Source organism: Vidua macroura, chromosome 11 (genome assembly GCF_024509145.1).
Source record: "Vidua macroura isolate BioBank_ID:100142 chromosome 11, ASM2450914v1, whole genome shotgun sequence".
Lineage (NCBI taxonomy): Eukaryota > Metazoa > Chordata > Aves > Passeriformes > Viduidae > Vidua > Vidua macroura.
The window spans coordinates 6,804,052-6,826,602 of NC_071581.1; the positions used below are offsets into that span (position 1 = coordinate 6,804,052).

Genomic DNA, 22,551 nt, shown 5'->3' on the forward strand with positions numbered 1-22,551 from the left:
TGGGGATAAACGGGGATGGTACTTTTTGAGGCCTGTTGTCCTTGTTAGACAGGAGATGGACTTGGCAGGTTTTGAGCTGTGAAATTGTGTGGGAATATTATCAGATGTCATCACAGAACACCTGTAGGGGACAAGACGTCATTCATCTCCTGCTCGTGGTAGGAGAGCTGAGTAATTGCAGAGAGGGGAGCATGGTACAGCAATGGTTAATTGATTCCTGTGTTTACCAGAGAGAGCTGGGTGGTCATTTGAGCTGCCTGAGGCACAGAGCCCTGCAGGTCTCGGTAATGAAGACCATGCATGATCCTAGGGACAGAACACGGTGCAGGTGGTGCCATGGCTGTGAGCATCAGGATAATGCTGTGGTGACAAAGGTTTGTGTTTTCCATCAGTGGGACAGATGAAATACCAAGGAAAGGACAATTTGGACCAGCAGCTGAATCAGTGAGGGCTGATATATTACCAGTTAAAGCTAGGAACAAAAATGTGCCAGACTGTGCTCTTGACCTCTGAGTACTACACTGGTTCTATTTACAAGTTCCCAGCTTTTGGGTTATAGTGCCATCAGAAGTTTATTTTTGTTTTAATTTTCCAAGCATTTCTTGAAAATTAGCTTTCTGGTGCTCAGAACACTAAATTAGTTGCAAATAGCTCAAGGTCTGAGGGAATAGTATATTTTTTTTGTTGTGGCTGTTCACATGATTTATTTAGTCATTTGAAAGAGTACAGTTTGGGAAAGTCAGGAACCCACTCTAATGTGAGAAACAAAACAGAAGGAAATGTTATTCCTACAGAATGAAGGTCTGTCTTCTGCAAGCCAACATTTGTGCAAAGCCAAGGTCGTTCTGCCTCCACAGCCCTACTCCTGTGTTAGGATTAGCAGAAGATGGGGAATATTTCCCATTGGGAATGTTTCCTACCTACCATCAACCTGCTCAGAATGGTGCCCATAATATCTCCACGGATATTCCACGTCCTTTAATGACAGCTTAGCCTTTGGACCTAATTGCCAATAAAGAGGAAGAAGAACTTATACACTGATACATTCTTTTCTATACCAGTGCACTGAATTGGTGCCTATTCTTTATTAAATCTTTATCTTGCAACGGTTGGTGCAATTCAGTGTCCACTGTATCTGAAATATTAATATATTTGTTTTTCTATAGAGGTGCACATGACAATGCTGTTTATGGCTGTAGTCTTTTCTGCTGTTCAATAACTTGTTCAGTCATTATTATGATGATTTAAAGCAACACTGTTGTGCTTCTTTCAGGAAAGGAATTGCATTTTAAAGAGAAGATTGTTGTAGTTTGCCTTTAATTTTTGTAGTAAATGGAGGGTATAGGTTTATTGCAAAAATTTATAATGTGGAGGATGTATATGAATGAGTCTCACATGACTTCTTTATTATTTGTTGAAATATGTTAAAGGAGTAAGTCACTGTAAATCTGTAAAATATTTTATAAATTTTATTTGCTATTGAAAACAAAACCAATTTTATTTCAGATTGGTGAATCTTGTAAGAATTAGTATAAATAATCTGAAAAACTATGATCAGTGTCCTATTTTAGTCCTTTTGAGGGGCTTAGTGGAGGTGTATACAGAGAAGCCCTGGAGAGGGGCGATCAAATGTGAAATCTTGGGCTGAAACTATTCCAACAGGATGGGGAGTGTAGCTTAAACCCTCTCTTATCTTGCCAGTGTTCTTGTGTGTGCTACCTCTCTCCAGCAATATGCCTGACTGATTCACAGCAACTGATGGGCAGTTTAAAATTACAAAGCTTTCGGTTTCCTTGTTCCCAACAGATAAAGAGGGTGGGCATTTCCTGATTATATGCTATACACTCAAAATATTTAAGTTCCCCATGGTGCTAATTGTGCCTAATTTACTTCTCTAGCACATTAACACTGCTGGTTTTCTGCAGGGGGAGGAGTGTGTGCTGTAACATGCTGTGAAGAGAGGAAATGTTTCACAAGAGCTCCTTCTGGCTTTTCCTCTGTTTGCCTTACCACCTGGAAAGAAGAAAGGGTGGAGGGACTGACTGATGATCCAGATTATTTGCAGGAACAGTCACATCTGTGGTCAGATGTGTTAAGCTGGGCAAATCCACACTGGGAAGTGGCAGGATTGCACTTCAGCTCCTGAAGCACATGGAACTTCCAGTAGGAAAGTGTGTAGGAATGAGGAAGGCTGAACTACCATCAGCCAGTAACCTTGGGGCAGGCTGTGCCCCTGCAGAGGCCACTGAGCAGCCAGATTGTTTTGGGGAAAAGTTGGGGTTACACCACTGTGAGGGATGGGGGTTGAGGACAGGCTCCAGCAGAGCAGATACCATCTGAATATAATAAATCAGAGGCTGTGCAGGTCAAACGGAGCTTCAGAGAGACTTGGAGTGGGAGAACCACGTTTATCACTTCTCATGTTCACTTTTCTAGTTCTTGCCTATGAAAGCAGCCAAATTGTCTCCTGTTTATGGGAGCTGGGTGCTTTGCTGTACTAATTATTCCACTCATGTGGTACTTCTCAGCAGAGCAAGCATGCCCCGATTCCTGGCTAACGGCTCAAGATGCAAGAGCAGCTGAGCTGTGCAGCACTTCTGCCACTGCTGGCTGTGCTGTGCAGCCAGCTCAGGTCCTGTGCTGCCAGGATGGAGCAGAGAGCACTCTCAGGCCCTCCAGCAGGAGCTGCAGTGGAGACTGGAGTGTCTGTGACTCTCACACACTCCCCTGATGTCCCAGAGCCTCTGTGACCCTAGCAGCACATTCCTCTTCTTGGAGCTTTTTTCTTAACCTGTGCTTAACCTGACCTTTGCTTAACCTACTGTTCAGTAGATTCATAGCAGAAACAAGGTCAGGCTGCTTAGGAAAGTCTGCCTTCTAAATCTTCTGCTGATACAATTTTTTTTACCATCCCTTTGTAACTGTGAAGCATTCTGAGCTGTCAACAAATATCTCCATTGTCTTCACTGCATCTTTATTTCAGTCAGAAGGCCTGTAGTGTTTAACATAGTGGCAACATCTGTTCAATAGATATCTGGTTATCTTGGACCTATTTAATATAAAGAATATCACCTAGAATAAAAAGTTGCTTTCAGACACTACCTTCCCTTTTGCCACTTACATTTTCCGGTTTCCTGAGATCTCAGAGAATATCACAGGGTTACTTTGAGCTTTGATCCACAGACTATACTTTGAGAGCCTTATATGTAAGGTATTGTGCTGAAAACTCTCTACTGTACAGATGCTTTTGTGAAGAAATGCTGTTCACTTGCATGAAAACCCTGGCAAATGGTGTTTTGGTGCCATAACACATAATTGGATAGATTTCTTCAATGAAAAGACATGAGTAAATGCTCCCACACTGTCTTTTTTCCTGCTGTTTCCTTAACACTCATCCCTGCTAAACATAATTCAGATGCTCGTACTAAATTCTGGTGATGGCAAAATCAGTGTAACCTTTCATGAGCAGTTTAGTTCTGCAGGCCTGTTCAGGGGGTCCAAGTCAAACATGGGGCTGAATACCTGGAAGTCATTGTTTAACACTCCAAATGCTGCTTTAGACCTGTGTGTTGGTCTCTGACCTTGTCGCAGACAGCATGTCAGGAGGTGTAAATTGGGTTAAAAAATTGATTTCCCTCACCTTACCCCAACCTGGGCCAGTATTAAGTAGTATTTCTATGTCCATTTTAAGACAGTTGTCGCATTATGTTTTATTTTATACCAAACCAGGACCTCGTTGTGGTGGGTTTTGCATGTCATCAGAGTTATTTCTACTACAGAGATTTAGAAAATAGTACCAAAAATTATTTCTCATTGACCTTTCATTTTTAATATTATTAAAAGCAGGAAATCTGGCTGGATTTGTCACAGACTAGCAAAGCTTTTAGTTTGCTCTAGCAGAGCAGTTATAGCAGTTTCACCCTTGGGCATCATTCCCTTAAAATAGAAGCTGAGGCTAATTTGATGGGAGAGGAGTGAATGAGTGCACAGCTTTAAAGCAGGCCCAAGGTGGGTGTAGAATGGCTGAGCAGTGCAGACTGGTGGCATTTGGCTACAAGGAGGGAAACAGAGACTGTCTGGCCTCAGGGTACACTTGGCAGTGTAATATGGTGAAGGCAGGTTTTGTGACTGTAAGCAGGGACTGCAAATAGGAGGCTTTTTCATGCCATGGAATGTAGATGTATGTTATTACATTTATCTTTGTAAAAATCTATTTAAATGCCCATGTAAAGTAAGCCCTGAATGCTGAGGGTGTTTGTATGGTCATGGAAGTGTTTTGTGGAATTGCCATTGTGCAGGTTTTTGATGTTACGGGAAACTGAGAAAAGGATGAGGTTTTATTTCAACTTGGTGGATTTCTGGGATGCTGCTGCCTTGTGTGTTGGGTTTAATTGCGTGAATTACAGTCAACGTGTTACTGTTTTACCTTTTCGTGGTGGCGAGAAGAGATTCAGACACACCTAGGCTGCTGTTCTGCTTCAAAGAGATGACTGCAGCAAGAGGGCAGAGGATGCCCTTGATTCTCCCCTGCTCTGCTCTCACAGTGGTGCCACCCTGGTGCAGAAGGGTGGTTGAGGGAGTGGCTGTGTGGTGTTCCATCCCCAGCTGGGTTTGATACCATGACACCAAGTAGCACCCTTTCTCTAAAGGCGTGTGACAAGTGGGAAGCCCCATGGCACAGGAATTCCCGAGATGAGCTCAGCTCCCAGCACAGCTCCCAGCAGAGCTCCCAGCCCTCCACAGCTGGCTGTGCTGTGTGTTTCTGGGTCAGTGGTGGGGCCACCTGGCACGAGCCTGTCCAGGATGTGCTGAGGGACAGGGCTGTGTCTGGGGACAGTGTCTTTGACCAGGCAGTGCCAGCTGGGAGCCCTGTGAGGTGGCACACACCTGGCTGTGCTCTGGGTCTCTGTGCTCAGAGCTCACTGTGCTCCTGGATCACAGCTCTGGCTGTGGCATCCTGAATGCTGGGGCTGCAGCTTAGAGTAGAGAAGGTGGAAGCACTTTAACAGAACAACCCAGCCAGGGTCAAATGTGAGCCTTCACAAGTCCCTCATGAGCATTTTCTGCATTGATTACAAAATCCTGCCTATTAAACTGATAAATAAGGAATAGAGAAGATGAAATGCTGAAGAGTAGGGAGTTTAATCCAGATAACCCAGGCGCCAGCCTGACATTCTCACTCTTGGGCCATCTTTGCTTCTTGTTTTCCATTCCCTTAATGTCCTAAGCTCTTTTGTTCCACTCCCTTTCTCCTTCCCACATAGATATTTCAACATATGGATATGTCTGTGTATGTGGAATATCAGCAAAGCTGATACTTTGCTCCCTTACAGAGTTCCTTGTGACCACTCTCTCATGTAACTAATCCATAGCAATGTATACTCCAACACGGAAAATTAAATGGTTGGGAAGCACTGACCTAACTTCTTAGTAAGCAATACAGCTGGCAATCAGATGTAACCCGAGCTGCTCGTTATTGGAGCTGCCTGAGCTATTCATAGCAAAGCAAAATTGCTATGGGAATTGAACTGGATTTATTTTGTTTGAATGCAAATTATCCCAGGTCAGACAGGCTCAGATCTTCTGCCCCCTCAAATTCATTTGCATCAGCTCTGGAAGGGAAAGCTCATATCTGGAGCATCTACACTGGGGAAATGTGGGTATGGGTAGGGAACCACCAGATGTGGAGAGCATTTGCCTGTGGCTTTGATGCAGTTGGGTGTAACTAATTGCAGCCCAGAGTCCTGCCCAGAGTGAAGGTTCTGCCATCAGGTAGCTCCAAGTGGTGTCTCAGTGCCTGGGCAAGTGTCTTCTCTCTCTATTGTCTGCAACCCCAACAGGGTGCACTATAAGGGAGTATTAAACCTTGCCTAATTCTCACAATATGAAATGTTCTGAAGGGTCCAGCTACCAAAGTCCCATCATCACATAAAAGCTGTTTCTTCACTAAAAAAAAACCCCAACCCTACTCAGCTTTGATTCTAGTATACATGATTATAAAGGGTAAAAAAAGCTTTTAAAAACTCAGCTGTAAATGGTTCAAGAAATCAGAAAGAAAATAAAACACTGAAGCCCTTTGGCATTATTTTAAAAAATCTCATTATTTATAGTGTTGTTTCCTGCAAGGCCTGATTCATGACTTTTAATGTTTGGAGTTGCCTGTCTGATAGGGAGGAATGTTGCTGATTGGAAACACTCAAGCAAGCATCTGTTAATGCTAAGTACCTATGGAAAAGGAATTTCCAAGTACTGATTTTAGTTATATATCATCAGTTGTTTGGGTTTTTTGGGTTTTTTTTTTTAAGCTGTTCATTTTCTGTGTCACTCTGCCCTAATCTTACAGGTTTTGCCTTTATTACCACTCCAGGAGCAGCAGCTTCATTAAGAAGGCATGCACTTTCTCTACAATATTGGTACATCTGAACTCCAGCCCTGTAAAATTGATTAGCTGTACAAAAAGAGGGAGGAGAATCTTGCCACAACATTTTCATTTCACCTAATCCTTTGAGCAGCATAAATAATTCATAGCAAACCCACCTTAGGGTTTGAAGATCTGGGCACCCTGAAGGCACATTTCAGATATTTAAGAGGGACATAAATGGTGCTTTTGTTTTGTGCTGTTACAGGGAATGACAGGAGCTGCATTTCCTGTGCTTGTAAAGGTTTCTAAAGGTAATCCTGCTCTCACCTGGAGTGTTCTCTGAAGCTGTGCACCTAGTTACATGGGATTTTAGCTCAGGGGACACACTAAGCTACTCTCTGAAGTCTGTTTTTCTGTTATTCTTGAGGTACCCTAAGTAACTAATCAACTGTCAGCACATGACAAATAGTGGGCTGCCTCTTTTTAGGGAAAGTGAAGCATAAATGCACTCATTAAATAATCCTGCTGTTTCCTGTTTGCTTTGTGATGGATTTCAGAACTGTCATAACTAATAAAAGCTCTAGATTTTATCTTATGGTTGCAGGGATTTGCTTAAACAGACCATACCCAAGTGCTTGTACAGCTACCAAGGCTAAATTTGAGCTGTTGGTTTTAGCTAATTGCCTTCCAAAACCTTTCTAGGGAGCCAAAGAGTCCCTCTGATGGAATTGTAAATGAAGTGATCCTGACTGTAACTGGGTAAACCTCTGGCACTTCATTTAAATATTATTGGTGTATAGTTAATGTGGTTATGCTGTAGTTTGCATTAGTATTTTTCTTCTATTCATTTATCATGCCTACTCCTGGGGTGGTTTCTTTCTGGTTTTTGGCTTTTTTTTTAAACCCAAAACATGAGAAATGAGTGAGTTCACGTACTGACAAGCAAGTATTTAATCTGTGGCAAAGCAATCAACTTTGTGTTAGTTCTAGAATATCTCATTATCCTGCAATAAATACCAATTTAATACATTTAAATACCAATGTGACTGGGTCAATTACCGTAAGTGGAGGAACAAATAAGAATATTTCCTTATTTGCCATATGCTGACAGGGGGTTGCATAAAGACGTTTGAAACAAGCTCAGTCAACTGCAGAAATACAAAGGCACTATTCAGAGATAACGCTGGCTTTGTTCATATAGGAATAATTAAAGACATGCAATTTTGTTACCTTGTTTTAATTGCTGACTGTTCTGCATAGCACTTCTTTTGAGCAACCAAACAGAGTAGTCTTTCATGGCTAACTCAGACTGGCAATTTAAACCTTGTACTCTCCTTCTGTCAGATCGTCAGGTAATAAAATACTATATTGTTAAGAACCCTTAACATTTTACATTTGCAAGAAATTTATATTGCATTAGAAAACAGAATAATTGAGTTATTTTTCTGAGTCGGATTCGAAAGAAAAATGCCATCTGCTGACAACTCTCAAGTCAGAAAAGGCAACCAATTATTCTAATGCTTCTTTCATGATAAAAAATATTTTAGTGTATATAAAGGCTATTAACTTAACCTAAACATTTGCTGTGGTACAGAGCCAGGTATTCCAGTCTGGTGAAAATCAGTAAAGGTCTTCTGAGGTTATTCTCATCAGCCAAGGACCTAGTCCCATAAAACATCACTTTGTACTTCCCTGACTCTGGGGCCAGCATCAGGAATTGCCCATTTACAGGCTTGATACTTTTCTGGAGGATGGGTGAATTTTTTTGGCAAAATAAAAGCTAGGGAAAACTTTAGTTAACTTAAATTCTCTCTTCGCTTCAGTGTGCTTGCATGCCTTTGTAGTGCCTGGTTTGGGATAGGATCAAAAATGAACATGCTCTGAGTTTTACTCGTGGGATTTCTGACTTCAATAATACATGTGTATTATTGGAAACCTCATGAGAGTCCATTCTCACTAGTTTCCCAGAACATTTTCTTTACAAAATTGGTATAAAAGCACTCTGGAAATGCTTGCACAGACAATGTTCAGCTCAATGGGAGCTCCTGGGTGCTTAACACTCTGTAAAAGTCTGTCATTAATTTAACAATCTGTGTATGGATTTAGGGTCCAGACTTTTCACTTTTTGTAGGTGGATTACAGATCGTGTCCCTGTCACGGAGTCTCAGAAGCTTGTTCCATTTACCCAGTGCTTCAGTAACGTGGGTACATTGTGTAAGTGCCCTTCTCAGGGGGACAGAAAGAGGCAAAATGTCCCTCAGCCTTGTGGCTGCTGCTGTCCCCTCTGCAGCTACCTCCCAGAAAAGGGGCTGTGGGTCAGAGTGGAGAGGGAAGGAACTCCCTTAATTACCATGATTTACTGCCATTGGCTTGGCTGTTTGCTCCTGATGCTTCCCGAGGGTAAAAATATCTTTCACCTCAGCAACACTTTCTGCAATTCAGCCCCTTTCTCCTTTCCAGATATGCTGCTTGTCATTTTTTTCTATCTAATTTCACATCTTAATTTGCTCATTTTGATTGTATTTTCCAGAGCATTGACACTGTGACCCTAACTTGAGAGGGGCTCAGTAAGCCATCTCTCAAAAAGTCAGTCAGAGCTATCGGGTATCTGCAGTTCCAGGTCAGGCTGTACTATCCTGCTGGCTATAATTCTTGGAAGTAGTTTTGCTTATGACTGTAGTAAGGTTATAGTCTCACATATTTTTCAGACTACCAACTTAACCCATCCCAAGAGGTGAGTCTACTTCATTACACATTCCCTAAAGAAACAATCATTTGTTATTTAAACTGCTTACACAATGCAGGATTTCTTTGAACAGCCTCATGATGGTATTGGTTGAATACCCTTGCTTTGGAGGAAAGAGGAATTCATAAGATGAATGTTGGCAAACTTAACAGGACTTTATTCTTCCTGGGATTCCTTGGCATAAGTGAGAAAAAGATACATTTACCACATTTTCAAGGCTTAACCCAAAACCTGTTCTAAGCAGCTGGCACTTTTCCCTGCTGTCTTGGCAGGGTTTTGTCTCTGCTGGTGCACAGGGACTGCCACCTCCTCACGGGTTTCTCCGTGGGGACATTCAAAATGTTTCTGAAATCGCTGCTGCCGTGAACTCGCTGTTACACCATGCTGTGTCCACACGTGGATGTTGTGCTGTGCTTCTCCCAGTATCCAGGCTCTGAGCAGACCTGTGGCTCCTGGGCTGGGCTGGCTTGCTCTGGCAAGCGTGTGTTCCAGGCAGGAACCGAGGGATGGTGGCAAACGCCAAGGTGGTTTCTGTACTTGGTGAGGGCATTGCCATGATGTGCTCATAAAACCCAAGGGAAAGGCCTCTCTCATCTCCCCTCAGTCTGGGGTGGAGTCTGAGCAGAGGTACAGGACTTACAGGGAGACCTCCCTCCCCTTCTAGCACATGTTGTTGTATGTTGGTGTTTAAAAATTGACATCTGCCCAATTCCAGAGACCAAAAACTGACATCTGCCCAATTCTTGGCCAAAAGGCAGCTTCTGGCTGTTGTCAGGGAGCTCTAAGCTGTGTGAACAACTTTGTGTTCTCTGGGTCTCTGTCATACCCTCTTTTGGCTTCCAAGCTGCCCTTGGTTCCATGTGGGAAATGGTCTGGCAGGCAGAACCCCCAGGTGGGACAGCTGAGTGGGGGCAGTCTCTCCTCCAGCAAGGGAAAGCTTTGGTGACAGAGCTGGGTTTTTTGTGTTTCCTTTGTGGTGCCAAAGCACCGAAGACTTAACAGAGCATCAGGGCAGGAAACAAGAGTTGGATGAAAATGAGCTGTAGGTAAGGTATTTTCATGAGTTTTGTCTCTGCAAAGTGAATGAGAAAAGACTCCACTATGCTGTAACATGAGATGGCCCCAACCACACTGTGATGTGCATATTAGATTTCTAGGAATCTTTGGCCTCAGATGGTTTTAAATAACCAGCAACCATAGTTCATAGGTCATCTGCTCTCCTTATTCTTTGTTTTTCAGGGAAGTTCTTAGTTTACATTTTTATGTGTTTTAAGTAGAACTAAAGACTGTACTTTATGTCTCTGTACATGTTCTGTAATTCTTGTTGGGATGTGTTTGAATCAATGATTTGGGTTTTTTTAGGAGCTGGACAGTTGGGAAATAACAGAAGTCTTGGATCAATGTCCACTAAGTCTGTGGAAAGCTTTATGCCAATTTCAGTTGGCCTTTTGTCAAGTCTTTTAAGACTTTTCATAAATATGTGGAACTATTTTAATGGGTGTGAAATGACATTTAACTCTTCATTTTTAGTGATTTTTCATCTTGAGCCTGCTCACATCCACATAATGGTATAGATTTCATTGATTTCTTTGGCCATTGTTTTAGTTAAGACACAGCGGGTTTGTTAACACCTTATTTTATGTATATGCTCCTAACACTGAATAAGGCATTCTGGGTATGAGTAGTATTCCTTAGGAAATATGTGCATGCTCTTTCCTACCTCGTTTAGTTGAGATACTCTTGTTCTTGTGCAAACTGTAATTTAACTTTACCTCAGTCAGTATTGAGTAGTTACGTTTAGCAGAGACACTGAAGTTCAATTATTCATCTGTTTTAATTCTCAGTTTCATTTTGTTAGGTTTTTACCTCATTATTTGCATCTGGTTTCCGAAACTCCTCTAACTTTAATATGCATAAAGTTGTTGCCTTCATTTTAATTAGCATGTAATGAAAGGGTCTTGTATGCAAACAAGGCATACAAGGCACTTGTATGCAAGAGAACCCTCAGCCACGAGGCCTTTCCAGTCTGGAGTGAGGATTTGTCAGCACTCAGCTTTGTTAAATTATGGGAGAGAAGTAGAAGTTCTGCAAATCCTTCACTCACTGTCACTGCTCTGCTTTTTATGGAGGCTCTGTTTTTTCTGGAGATGCTGAAACCCCAAAATGAATTAGGTTTACAGGCTGGTAAGCTGCCAAAGGCTCCACTCCGAGTCTAAGAACAGAGGGGAGCAAATGGGAGCAGCCTCTGCTGTTCCAGTAAGAGGCCAATGAGATGTGTTTGGGACAGATATATTAGTGACTCTGAAAATTCTTCCTTGTGGATTGAAAATCAGTGGAAAATCTACCTGATTTTGTATAGTTAAGATGATCTTTTTCAGTGGTTTAAAAAAATTCTCCTTACTTTTCAATTTATAGTCAATGTTCAATTAAAAAAATCTTGAAGCAGATACCATGTTTTCATTGCCCTCATCCAAATCTCATTTTGAAATTCTTCTTCCTTTTGAAACACACCAAGAAAACAGAACAAGTTCCTTACCTTGGTGATTATAGCCAAGATAGATATAGATATAGATACTGAGGAATTTCACAGAGGTGTATTGGATCTGAAAATTCCTTTAGCCCAGAGCTAAGCAAACATTTCATAACAAATAATGAGAGGAGGAGGAATGCAGCCTTTTTATCTCTTCTCAACTTTTCCTCAAACAAACTGCAAGTTCCTCTAAATTATTGATTCAAAATTATTTGCTAACGCCATAGGTCAACTTGTGTCTTTCCATTTTCTTCCCAATGGCATGGAATATCCCTTCCAGAAGGACAGCAAATATGTGTTGTGAGGGAAGAAGAAAACAGAAACAGCAAATTCCAACTGAGCATTCTCTTGTGTATTCCTTCCCACCATATTCTCACAATTATTGCTATTATTAGTGATAGCCACATGGGATACAGAAGGAATAGACAGGAGTCCCTGGCCTTTTTCATGCTGTGTTGTCTAGACTTACAAGAATGTTAGATTTTGTCATCCTGCTTCCTCTCGTGGTGTTATAATTGCGCAGAATCTGAAATAAAAATGGAATTTTGACCTATCTGACCCTCTCCTCATTGTGTCCTAAACCCATCGAGGTTAATGGAAAGTCAACCTTGATTCAGGGAAAATCACATGTAATGCATAAAGCTATTCTGAATGTAGAAAACCCAATGCATAAATTTCCACAACAGTTTTGACAGTATTTGTTCTGAAGCATTTGAGCTGGATGAATACATTGAATCTAACTCACAATTATGGAGATTTTTCATGTATTTGTAGAAGAAATTCCCAGGAGTACACAGTAACCAAAATCTGGCCTTCAAAAACTGGAATTCCTTCTTGGTGTAAAGCTAGAAAAGATGAATCTGTGTCTCTGAATGAAGACGAAAAAGAATGAAAAGATGTATCTCCTGCCTCTGTGCCATGGCATTTCTCAGCTGGCATGTGTGCCAGCCAGCACAGTGGAGCCATCGGCCACTTTGCTTCACCCAACACTACAACTTAAGAACCTGCAGGAAAAGTACCTGGCAGTTGCTGTCCCACTGCCCCCTTTGCAGTACTCCAGAGGTCTGCAGCTCTGTCTGAAGCCAGGTCAGCATTCTCTGCATTGCTTTGGGATTCCCAAAGTGATTAATTCAATATGAATGCTTGAAACCATCCCATGCCTGGAAAAAATGGCAAGTGGTGTGTGATTGAATGAGTGTCCAGACTGCTCTGTGGCACTTCCCCTTTCTTCTTGAGAACTTCACAACTTCATAAAACTGGATGTTATCAAAAAGAAGGTATCTTTCATTCACACAGCATTTTTCAACTTGGAGGATGAGTTTGATGTGAAACCCAAAGGGAAAATGTCTTATTGGAGATTTAGGGTCATTTCTGTTGGAAAAAAGTGACTACATTTGTAAGGCACTCAGTCATCTATTGCCTCTGTAAAGGTGCAGCAAAATACAAGCAGGGCCCAGAATTCAGTCACTTCTTCTCCCCCAGCCATGAATTCTCAATCCACCCTTATAATGTTAAATATAGAAATGATGTTTGGGACTGAGACTTCATGTGCATCAGGGACAGTTTCTTACAGGAAAATGTAGAACCCCCTTTTTTTCCCATATGGTTCAAATCATTTACAAAATGAATCCTACAGGAATCATTTCAGATGTGGAAACCTTTAAAATGGGAAATAAGAACCAGATTCACTACATTTCTGTTTTCCAGCTGAAAAAAAAATCTCTTAGCAGTGCCCAATTATCAGTGCCCTTGAGATAAAGATTGCCTCTCAGAACCACTTGTAAATTGTGTGATGACACACATCATAAGGATTAAAATATTAGTCATCTTCCCTACAGGAAAGTACTTTGTCATGACCAAATGTGATCTGACATTTGAAATATACCAACTTATTGCAGTAAGTAGGCGACTTAAATTCCTGTCAATTATTTAAAACCTATCTTTTATTGATGGAGGCAACTTCTTTTAGAATGTTAAGTAGATACAGGCTGAGATACATAATTATTAATTCATGTTGAAGAGAGGAAAACAGGAAAATTGTATCAGAATATAATTTGTGTGTTTTGTTGTTGTTGTTATTATTATTATTATTACTATTATTATTATTACTATTATTATTATTCAGAGGGCAAATAGGCCCTCTCAGTTCATAGTGTGGAATCTCTTCTATTGCCAAAACTGAGATCACAGTGTGACTTCGTGAGCACAGTTATTGGGCCCCTGTGAAAAGTGCTTATATTGGGGAGTACTGCAAAGCTGCCTTTGATTTGGATCAACAGAAGAGGATTTCTGTTGCATCCCGGAGTTTGGGTTTAGGTTAGGGTTTTTAATTTATGTTAAAATAAGTCAAGTTCTGTAATCCCGCGTTTCCCCCGTGTTGTTCCCCCCCGCGGTTTCTGCCCCCATGTTGCCTGCTGCCGGCTCTTACCCCTGTGCTGCTCCTGTAACCACCCTGCCGTCCGGCCCCGGGAAACCCCGTGCTAGCCACACGATCCCGCTCAGCCCGCGGCTCGGCGCCCGCCCCTGCGGGGTTCTCTGGTTGGTCGCTGTTGCTGGCGTCACCGCCACGGCAGCCGCCCCTATTGGGCAGCAGGCCGTGGATCCTCTCGCCCCGCCCCTCTATAAAGCCCTATCCCGCCGGCAGTCAGACGCCATTTTCTCCCATGCGAGTGCCGGGAGCGGTCGCGTCTTTCCATCGAACCGCGCCACGTGACCAATAAACCGTTCCTGCCAAGCACGGAGTGAATGGACAAATTCCTTCCTCTTTGCCGGGTCCCTAGCGCACGGTAACAGCGGTTGGCCGGCCCACGCATCCGAGACACGGAGCCGTGTCCGGGAACCCGCGGCAGCAAACCCCGGCAGCACGTGGAAGCTACGCCACAGCCGGGCTCCCAAGAGCCGCGTGCGGCCGGGGAGAGCAAAAACCCACGCCGCAGATTTCTATGAAAAGAGTGCAGTGGGTGACTGTAGTCTGTTGAGAACCTGTAGATCTTTGATAAATCTTTCCAGCTGGAATAGACTTAAAATCAGTTTCTGCGTTGGTTTAGTTAACGGTTAAAGCTGTGAAGATTCATATGTAACTTTCAATTTTCACTTGCTTTTCACTGTGTTGAGTTTTCCTCTTGGAAAACAGTTCTTAAAGCATAGAAAATTCCACAGATCCTTAAAAAATATAGTGCTTACATTAGGCATTCAAACTGCTCTCCTTGTCATACCCAAGGCATTCAGGCCCTGGGAGGTTTTGCTGAAGAAGAATATCCATTTCAGAGGGGAAGAGTTGATACATGTGACATGTCTGCATTTTCAAAGATTTTTTTTTGAGGAAGGAGGTTGGAATCATGGTCTTGGAGGACTCAAGATGTGCAGCAAGATGGTTTGCAATTGACATTTGTTTGTCTGCACATATTTTTCTGAAGCCTAAGAGATATGTAGTCCTCGTGGGATGTCAGTTTTGGCAGGAGGGTGTTGGCACATGGTAGATCCTCACTGATCCAAACCAAAAATCTGTATCTAGTATTTCGTATATAATGTAATAGAATTACCTGATGAAACTTCTTTTTGGTTTTTGACTTGGTAAAAGGAGTGTTTATTACAACATGTTTTACAAAACCAAGAAATGAAATAAAATCATAACTGATTAATGAGCTGCATGGAAATACTTCCTCAATGCCACCCACATTTCCCTGGCCCTGATCCTGGAAACACTTCATCACATGTGCAGTTTTATGCACAGATCCTATGTGAAAACTACAGTGTAGTTTTCCCATACTTGTGTCTTTCAGAGATCCAAGAAGGAAAACAATCAGATACTTGCCTTTACTGATTAGCTTTCCCTTGTAGGAGAGTATACATTTTACATCGTGTTTAAATTATGATTAAATTGCAGGGAGTTGATTACTGAATGATGGTCCTTAAATGTTCAGATGCTTCAGCTTTGTACTGCTGACCTGTGATGTCATTTTCTACTTGGAATCCCCTTAAGTCCTGCTTGGTAATACCTTATTGTGAAAAAGCTGTGAACCTTAATTCAACTATTTTCTTCTATGATGTCTGCACTTATGTGAAGTTGTATTTTCCAAACGCATTTCCTTTTTATGTATATCCTGTACACAGACATCCACACAAACAAACCTGTACTGTGAAGAATGGGTTAATATTGCATATGGAACCAGCAGTGCTATTGTGTGAAGGTGCTGTGCCACCCATCATAGTTTTAACCACTACATCATCCTACAACATTCCTGGTTTGTGTTTTTACAAATGGGAAACCTGGTTATCTCCAAAAGGAAACTATGCATATTTAAATGGGAAGAATATCCAGATCATAACTTGAATAATCTGTAATTGAGTAGCTAACCAGTGTCAAGGTGCACGTTGTGGTCAGTCTGGGCTTTTCAGGAAGGTCACTGGCTGTGAGCTGACAGCCTCCTCTCTAATTCGCGGTGCTGTTTCTCTTTTCAGTCAGGTTTGATAAGGACGTGGCAGATGGAGTTCCTGATCTCTCCGTTACCTCAGCAGCTGGCACGGGAGCACAACTTCACGTCCCCCGCCGGCCACCACCCACACGTGCTGTACAAGCGGACTGCCGAGGGGAAGGTGCACCGGTCCCCAGCTCAGCCCCATCCCAAATCCTCCCCTTCTGGCCGGCGCAGAACGCGCGCTTCCCACGCGCATCCCGCGCGAGCCAGCGGTTACCGCCATGGGAGGTTTCAAAAGCAGCACTTTTGTGGACGTCGCAAGAAATGTATGTAAGGAAACTTTCTCTCCTTTCTTGAGGTAGTGGCTGTTTCAGGCTGTGTGGTGGTCCCGAGGTGTGCTTCACATCTCTTCACATCCCTTTGGGATGGAGGTGCAATAACTTTAAATTATATATTTCTAACGTGAAACGCATATGAGAAACTTGAGTTTTGCTCTAAGTTCATAGAATTATCTCTTTTACTAAGCCATCAGAATCACGGTTTAGTTTTCTTGTTCTTTGTCTAGATTAAAAGATCCCAGTGGTGATTTTTTTTTTTACATTGACATAGTTTTCAGTAAGCAGTTCTGCACAGTGATGGATGCCAAGTCCCTGAACTTCTCTCTATTAGATTGGGGATAAAAAATTAATTAGGCTTGAAGATGGAGGAAAAAGCTTCAAAATCATTAATTTCTGAGAGGATAGAGAAAATGTCTTTCAGAACTCACCATTTGATAATGAAATTTTCAGCAACTGAGATCTTCAAAAAGAATCACCCATGTAAATTGTTTAAATAAGATTTTGGAGCCATGGCTTAAAAAATATATTGAAATATGTTATCCTGCCAAGATCCGTTCTGAGTCCTTCATTAGGCCCTCAAATTGCAGAACATTTTAGAGCCCCCTTGGACCCTATGTCTGTACTTTTAGCATTCAGTTGAGTCTTTTTGAAAGCTGATCAGCTTCTGAGCTGAGTTTCTTAATGAGGGTTTCCAGGACTGCAAACAGTATTGAAAACAGTGCCTGAGTCCACTTATATTCTTCCAACTTCCTACAGAAGTTCTGAGAAAATGAGCGGCTTCCTTTTCCAAAGGTGTGTAAGGAAGAAGGAGAAAATAAATAGAAGGGAAAGAATGAGAAAGGAGTTAGTGGGAAGGTGGCTGGCTGCGACTGAGGCCTGAAAGCAAATGGCTTGTTAAAATTTCATAAATCCTTCCCCCCAGGTTTAAAAGCCAACCCTCAAATGCCAGATGCACAAGCCTGTGATTCAACCTGTAAACATTTGCCATCTACTGCAATCCAAAACTGCCTCATTACATCCTCCCTCTCCCTCCTGTCTGGTTTTCCTGCTGCAGAGCAGGGCTGATGATGCTCTCTTATCTCCCCTGCTCTACACTGGCCCATTTTGTTTGGATTGTCCACTGTGAGTTTGTGCTTTATTTACTGCTCCTCCTGTGACTGCTTGTTCAAAATGAGAATTATCCATGTCCTCTTGAGCTTTTACACAGTGCTTATCCCTATAATAGATGAGAGCATTTTGAACACTGTATTTGTATGACCTCCTGGGATGTGAGAAGATATTATTGTTATTCTTGTCTTATAAATGGGTCACAAACACAGGAGAGGTCAGAAGTAACCAGTGATTCTGGGAACCTAATTGAGAAACTGAATTTTTCATTAAAATACTTTTTTTGTTTTTTAAGTCTACATGTATATCCATTTATTCAATAATTTCACTTACTGCTATAAGCTCTTAGCTGCAAGTAGGTTTTATGTTAAATGAAGAACATGCAATTAGCATCCAACTATGATGAATTTAGTAAAAGTGATTTACTCGTCATTGTTTAGGAACTTGATGTCAGACACACTCTGAGGATCTGATTCAACAAGATGGCATTTAAGTACCTTACCCTCAAAACTCTTTCTTTTCACACTTATGTGGTCTTTCACTTAGTGCAGTTCGTACCTGTAACCTTTTTAGAGAAAGGAGAGTTCTAAAAAATAACAACTTATTTCCAGACCCAGTCATGGTTAATTTATAGAACAAATCAATCTCATGTTTACTGAATGAAATACAAATAAAATAATATGTCATTGTTTAATTGAGTAGAGGAAAATACAGGATGCAGAAGAAATTACCCCAGTAAAGGGAACCCTTTTTCTATGAGTATTTGGTACTTTTCTTCTTCTTGCCTTTTTCTTTTTTTCCTTCTCTTTTTAAATTTTTACATTGTTTTCCTGGTCTTATTCTGAGATCTGGAGTCATATCAATTTGAAATTTTCATTGAAATCCAATCTGGTCACTTGAAATAGAGTTTCAGCTCGAATGAACAAAGGGATGGAAAATTCAGGCTGACAAAAGGTGGTCGTCTGCTATTAACCCTGCCTAGTCAGGGTTAATTTATCCTAACCTAAGAATGAAATCAAACTTGCTAAGCAGTAAGAGGGAAGAGCACATTGCCACTTAGGTGTCATAAAAATAACTTGACCCACACACCATCTTTTAAAATTTCATGTGCAGGGACTTTGTAAGAACTAGAAAAGCCAGTTAATCATCTTCTAAACTCTTTGTCACAACCTAAATGCTTTTAGATCATGAGAGTTAATTGGACTACAATTAGTAAAACATGCATGAAACTGCTGCTGCTTGGGTTTTATGAGTAGCAATGAAGAAAATTCAAGAGCAAAACGTCTCTGCTCATGGATATATGTGTCCAAAGCATTGGAGCTAAAAGAGTACCTGGGCACTGATGTGCCTTGAACTGAGCACTTCCCTCTTGGGTGAGGCCTGTCCTTGTGTCTTTATATGCTTCCAGAAAAGAAAAGTTCTTTGAGCTTGTAAAGGATAGTTGTGTATAATGAGTGATACACTTGAAAATCACCATAACCTGGTCCTTTGTATGTTAAATGCATGTCAGAGTGCTGAGTTCTAGAAAGGAGACCACTGTTGTGTATTCTATATGTTCTTGATCCCCCAGTTTGGCAGGGTAGAAAGCAGGGCCTGTTTTAGCTCTTTGGAATAAATTTCTGATGAGGAACAGGCAGGATTTTTTTCAATACCTGAAGCTCCCTCACTTGTTTTGTTACATCCTGTGTCAAAAAACCCCCATTATTATCCAAAGAGTTTGTTAAAGTGGCCTTTGAGTTAATTCTTTATGCAAAGGCAGTGTGATTTATGCATAGGTTTATGCAGAAGAACCTGTGGATAGGAGGAGCCCTGAAGGATGTGGGAGATGGATTTCTCTTCCTGATTCCTGGTTCCCTGAAGAACGGGAGTAGAAAACACTCTCCAGCTGTGTCACTGCCTGCGCTGCACCAGCACAGGGGGAGAAAATGCTCCCTAGAACTGGGATGTGCACTGCCTGCTGTCAAGCCCTCCTTGGTGTTGCCTGACTCAATAAATACATTCCCAGCAGAAATAATCTCACTGGCAGTTTGGCATGGAAGGCTATGTCAGTCCCAATATCAGGCTGGCAGGAATTTACTTGTGGTGTGTATTTCTGATTTCTGTACTGCCCATGGACATCTGTTGTGGAAAGAAATTTTTTGCCAACTGCTATGTAAGTAGCACATGCCAAACACCTCAGGAAGTTATCAAAAGGACAGGAAAAATGCAGATACTCTGTTAAAAATTCTGTTGTATTTTTTTGCACAGATGCTACCATTTTATTAGATTAATTCCTTATTTTAAACTGCTTATTGAATACGAATGTGCTTCTCCCATTTCCTTCTCTCCCTGTAGCAGTCCTTCCCTCAGGAATGAATCAGGTCTTTTTTAATAAATATGGAAGAACTTAGCCAGAAGTATTAAATCACATGCTATAAAAATAATCTAATGCTTTAAACCTGTGATACTTCATTTTCTGATGAAACTGTTCATGGGTGATCTGAACTCTTTCCAAAACAGTTTTATTTCCTTTTAGATGCACCCAAGCCACCCACAGAAGAGACCTACATTCGCTCAGATGAGTATGGGACTTCTGCGAGGTTCAAAAGATCATCTGCTAAAATTCAGAAAAATGGAAGTCTAAATGTTGAAACCCTTGTTGTGGCAGATAAAAAAATGTTGGAGAAACATGGCAAGGAAAATGTAACAACATATATCTTAACAGTCATGAACATGGTAGGGTGTGGTGTCACTGAAGTGTCTTTTGACTGGGGAATATTGTTGTGTCAGAGTAGGATCTTTATTAGACAAATACTGATAACAAAAAGAATAGAGACGCCTTATGCAAACCCTTCTTCAAGCCTCATCTAATGTAGTACTTTTATCAAAGAGCTTATAAATACACATCTTTAGAACATCACATCTCTGGCAACAGTACTGTAGAGTAAAAAAATAATTAGAAAGTATTTAAAATGTTAAATTTTAAAATATTTCCTGTACAGTAAAGAAAGGCAGATACTCTGAAACTGAAACTTTCATTGAATATCATGAAGCTTTATCTGTTTCATCTCATGTCTCCTAGAAACACTTATTTGAGAAAGCACAAATATATTTCCATAAAATTGGTATCATTTGACTAGAAATATGTTTTCCTGCATAGCCTTGCTCTTTACTTTTGTACTGCAAAACTTGAGCTTGAACTTTGGCCTTAATTCCATTTGATCCAGAAGACCAAGGACAGATCAAAGCCCATTCAGATCAATAGAAGGTTTTCAAGTTTTTGACTAAGTGTAGTTTGGGGCATAATTCTTCTGGTTTGAGTTCTTTTGGATTAATCCTATAAGGTATATAACTCCATAAGTTAGTACTGAAAATTGAAGTCCAAGGCAATAACTCAGTACATATGTTTAATCTATTAAAAAAGGATTATGCATGTAGGTGATATTTCCTCTCCAATAATCCTTGCAGGTCTCTAGTCTGTTTAAGGATGGAACAATTGGAAGTGATATAAACATTATTGTTGTGAGCCTGCTTCTTTTGGAACAAGAGCCTGTAAGTTGTGTCAGAATTTTTGTCTGAGCTACTTCATTTGCTGCTGTTCATTGGGAGCATTGGGTGCTCCCATGTTGTGTGTTGGGAGGTTTCTTAAGGCACAGAGTGTGAGAAGAAGATTAAAACTGCCAAAAGCTCCAAATGACACTTTCTACTTTTCACTGCTTCTTGGGTTTTGATTCTAAATTCTTCATTTCATATAAATATTCTTTAGAAACATTGAAATGTTTCCAGTCAGATAAAGCCTAACGTTTTCTAGTGTTTCCTTGAGGAGAAATGGCTGGAATGAGAAATCTATTTAATAAGTATTTAAATAAATGGAATAATTTTGAACTGGGCTTTCCAAGGTGTGGTGATCAGAAGTGGTAAGGAGTCAGAAGTCCCAAACTGAAGAAACCATGTAACAAAAGTGGAGTGGAGTGAATTCATGTGTCAAGGGTGCTGAGACAAAAAAAAGACAAAAATCTCTTTTGCTGAAAAGAAACTTGTGAAGGGTTGAGCTACTTGGATAATACTCTTCTTCCCCAGCAATTACAATACATTATAATCACAATATTGAATATGACTTGATGTTCAGAATTCTCAGGAATCAAGTATATTTGTACACTAATTCCAGCCACCAGCTTTGGAAATATCTGTGTTTCTGGGGAGAGGCCCAGTTTTCTTTTACAGTTGTAAGAGATTCCCTCATCAGCTGACTCAGCCATCACAGACAGTTAACGTGGGAATACATAAGCTGATGTGGAACAAATATGAAATATTAACTCTCTTTTCCCTAAGCAACTCTTACTCTTTCAATCTCCCTTCTCACGCCTTGTCTGTGTGTCTGTGTGTCCGTGCCCTCCCTGCAGGGTGGGTTATTGATCAACCACCACGCTGACCAGTCCCTGAACAGCTTCTGCCAGTGGCAGTCTGCCCTGGTTGGGAAGAACGGGAAGCGCCACGACCACGCCATCCTTCTGACGGGCTTTGACATCTGCTCCTGGAAGAACGAGCCCTGCGACACTTTAGGTATGACACCAAAACACGGGCTGGGAAACCTGGGGGTGTCCACAGCAGGAGCTGAGTTGGTTTCAAATAAAAGAGTACATTTTTGCACATTGTTAGTCTTGTTGTTAGTCTTCTTGAAGAGGACAGGACAGTATTATTTTTGGATTGTCACCTCTTCAAGGAATATTTTTGATTTTGAGAATATTTCTGAGCCACTCTATTTTCATTTTCTTTTTGTGACTGCTTGCCTTTTTTGAATGGGATTCCTCCCTAACTGGAGAGCAGTAAAGGCATGGGGGATGGGTTGCAGGGAGAATAATCTTTACAAATAAAGTGTAGTTGGAGAGGTTAGGTTTGATTTATACTTTTTATATAGGAGTTCCTTTATTGTCAAATAAAAGTCTGCTGTAATTCTTCATGATAAACCTAATGGAGTAGACAAGTGTCTCCATGTGCCAAAATAAACTGGCTTATTAGGACCAGTGCAGCTAATATGTGAATTTGGAATTTTGTAGATGAACAAGCTATTT

The 22,551-nt window shown here is 41.2% G+C and overlaps 1 protein-coding gene across 1 annotated transcript in view; it reads left to right on the plus strand.

The window, feature by feature from the left end:
- The window catches only part of ADAMTS18 (ADAM metallopeptidase with thrombospondin type 1 motif 18), a 79,109-nt gene that overhangs the window by 12,515 nt on the left and 44,043 nt on the right, over positions 1 to 22,551 (plus strand). The window contains exons 4-7 of the mRNA XM_053987772.1: positions 16,099 to 16,381; positions 20,016 to 20,215; positions 20,948 to 21,031; positions 21,883 to 22,042. Of these exons, the coding sequence (XP_053843747.1) occupies positions 16,099 to 16,381; positions 20,016 to 20,215; positions 20,948 to 21,031; positions 21,883 to 22,042 (727 nt within the window). The remainder of the gene's footprint in view (positions 1 to 16,098; positions 16,382 to 20,015; positions 20,216 to 20,947; positions 21,032 to 21,882; positions 22,043 to 22,551) is intronic.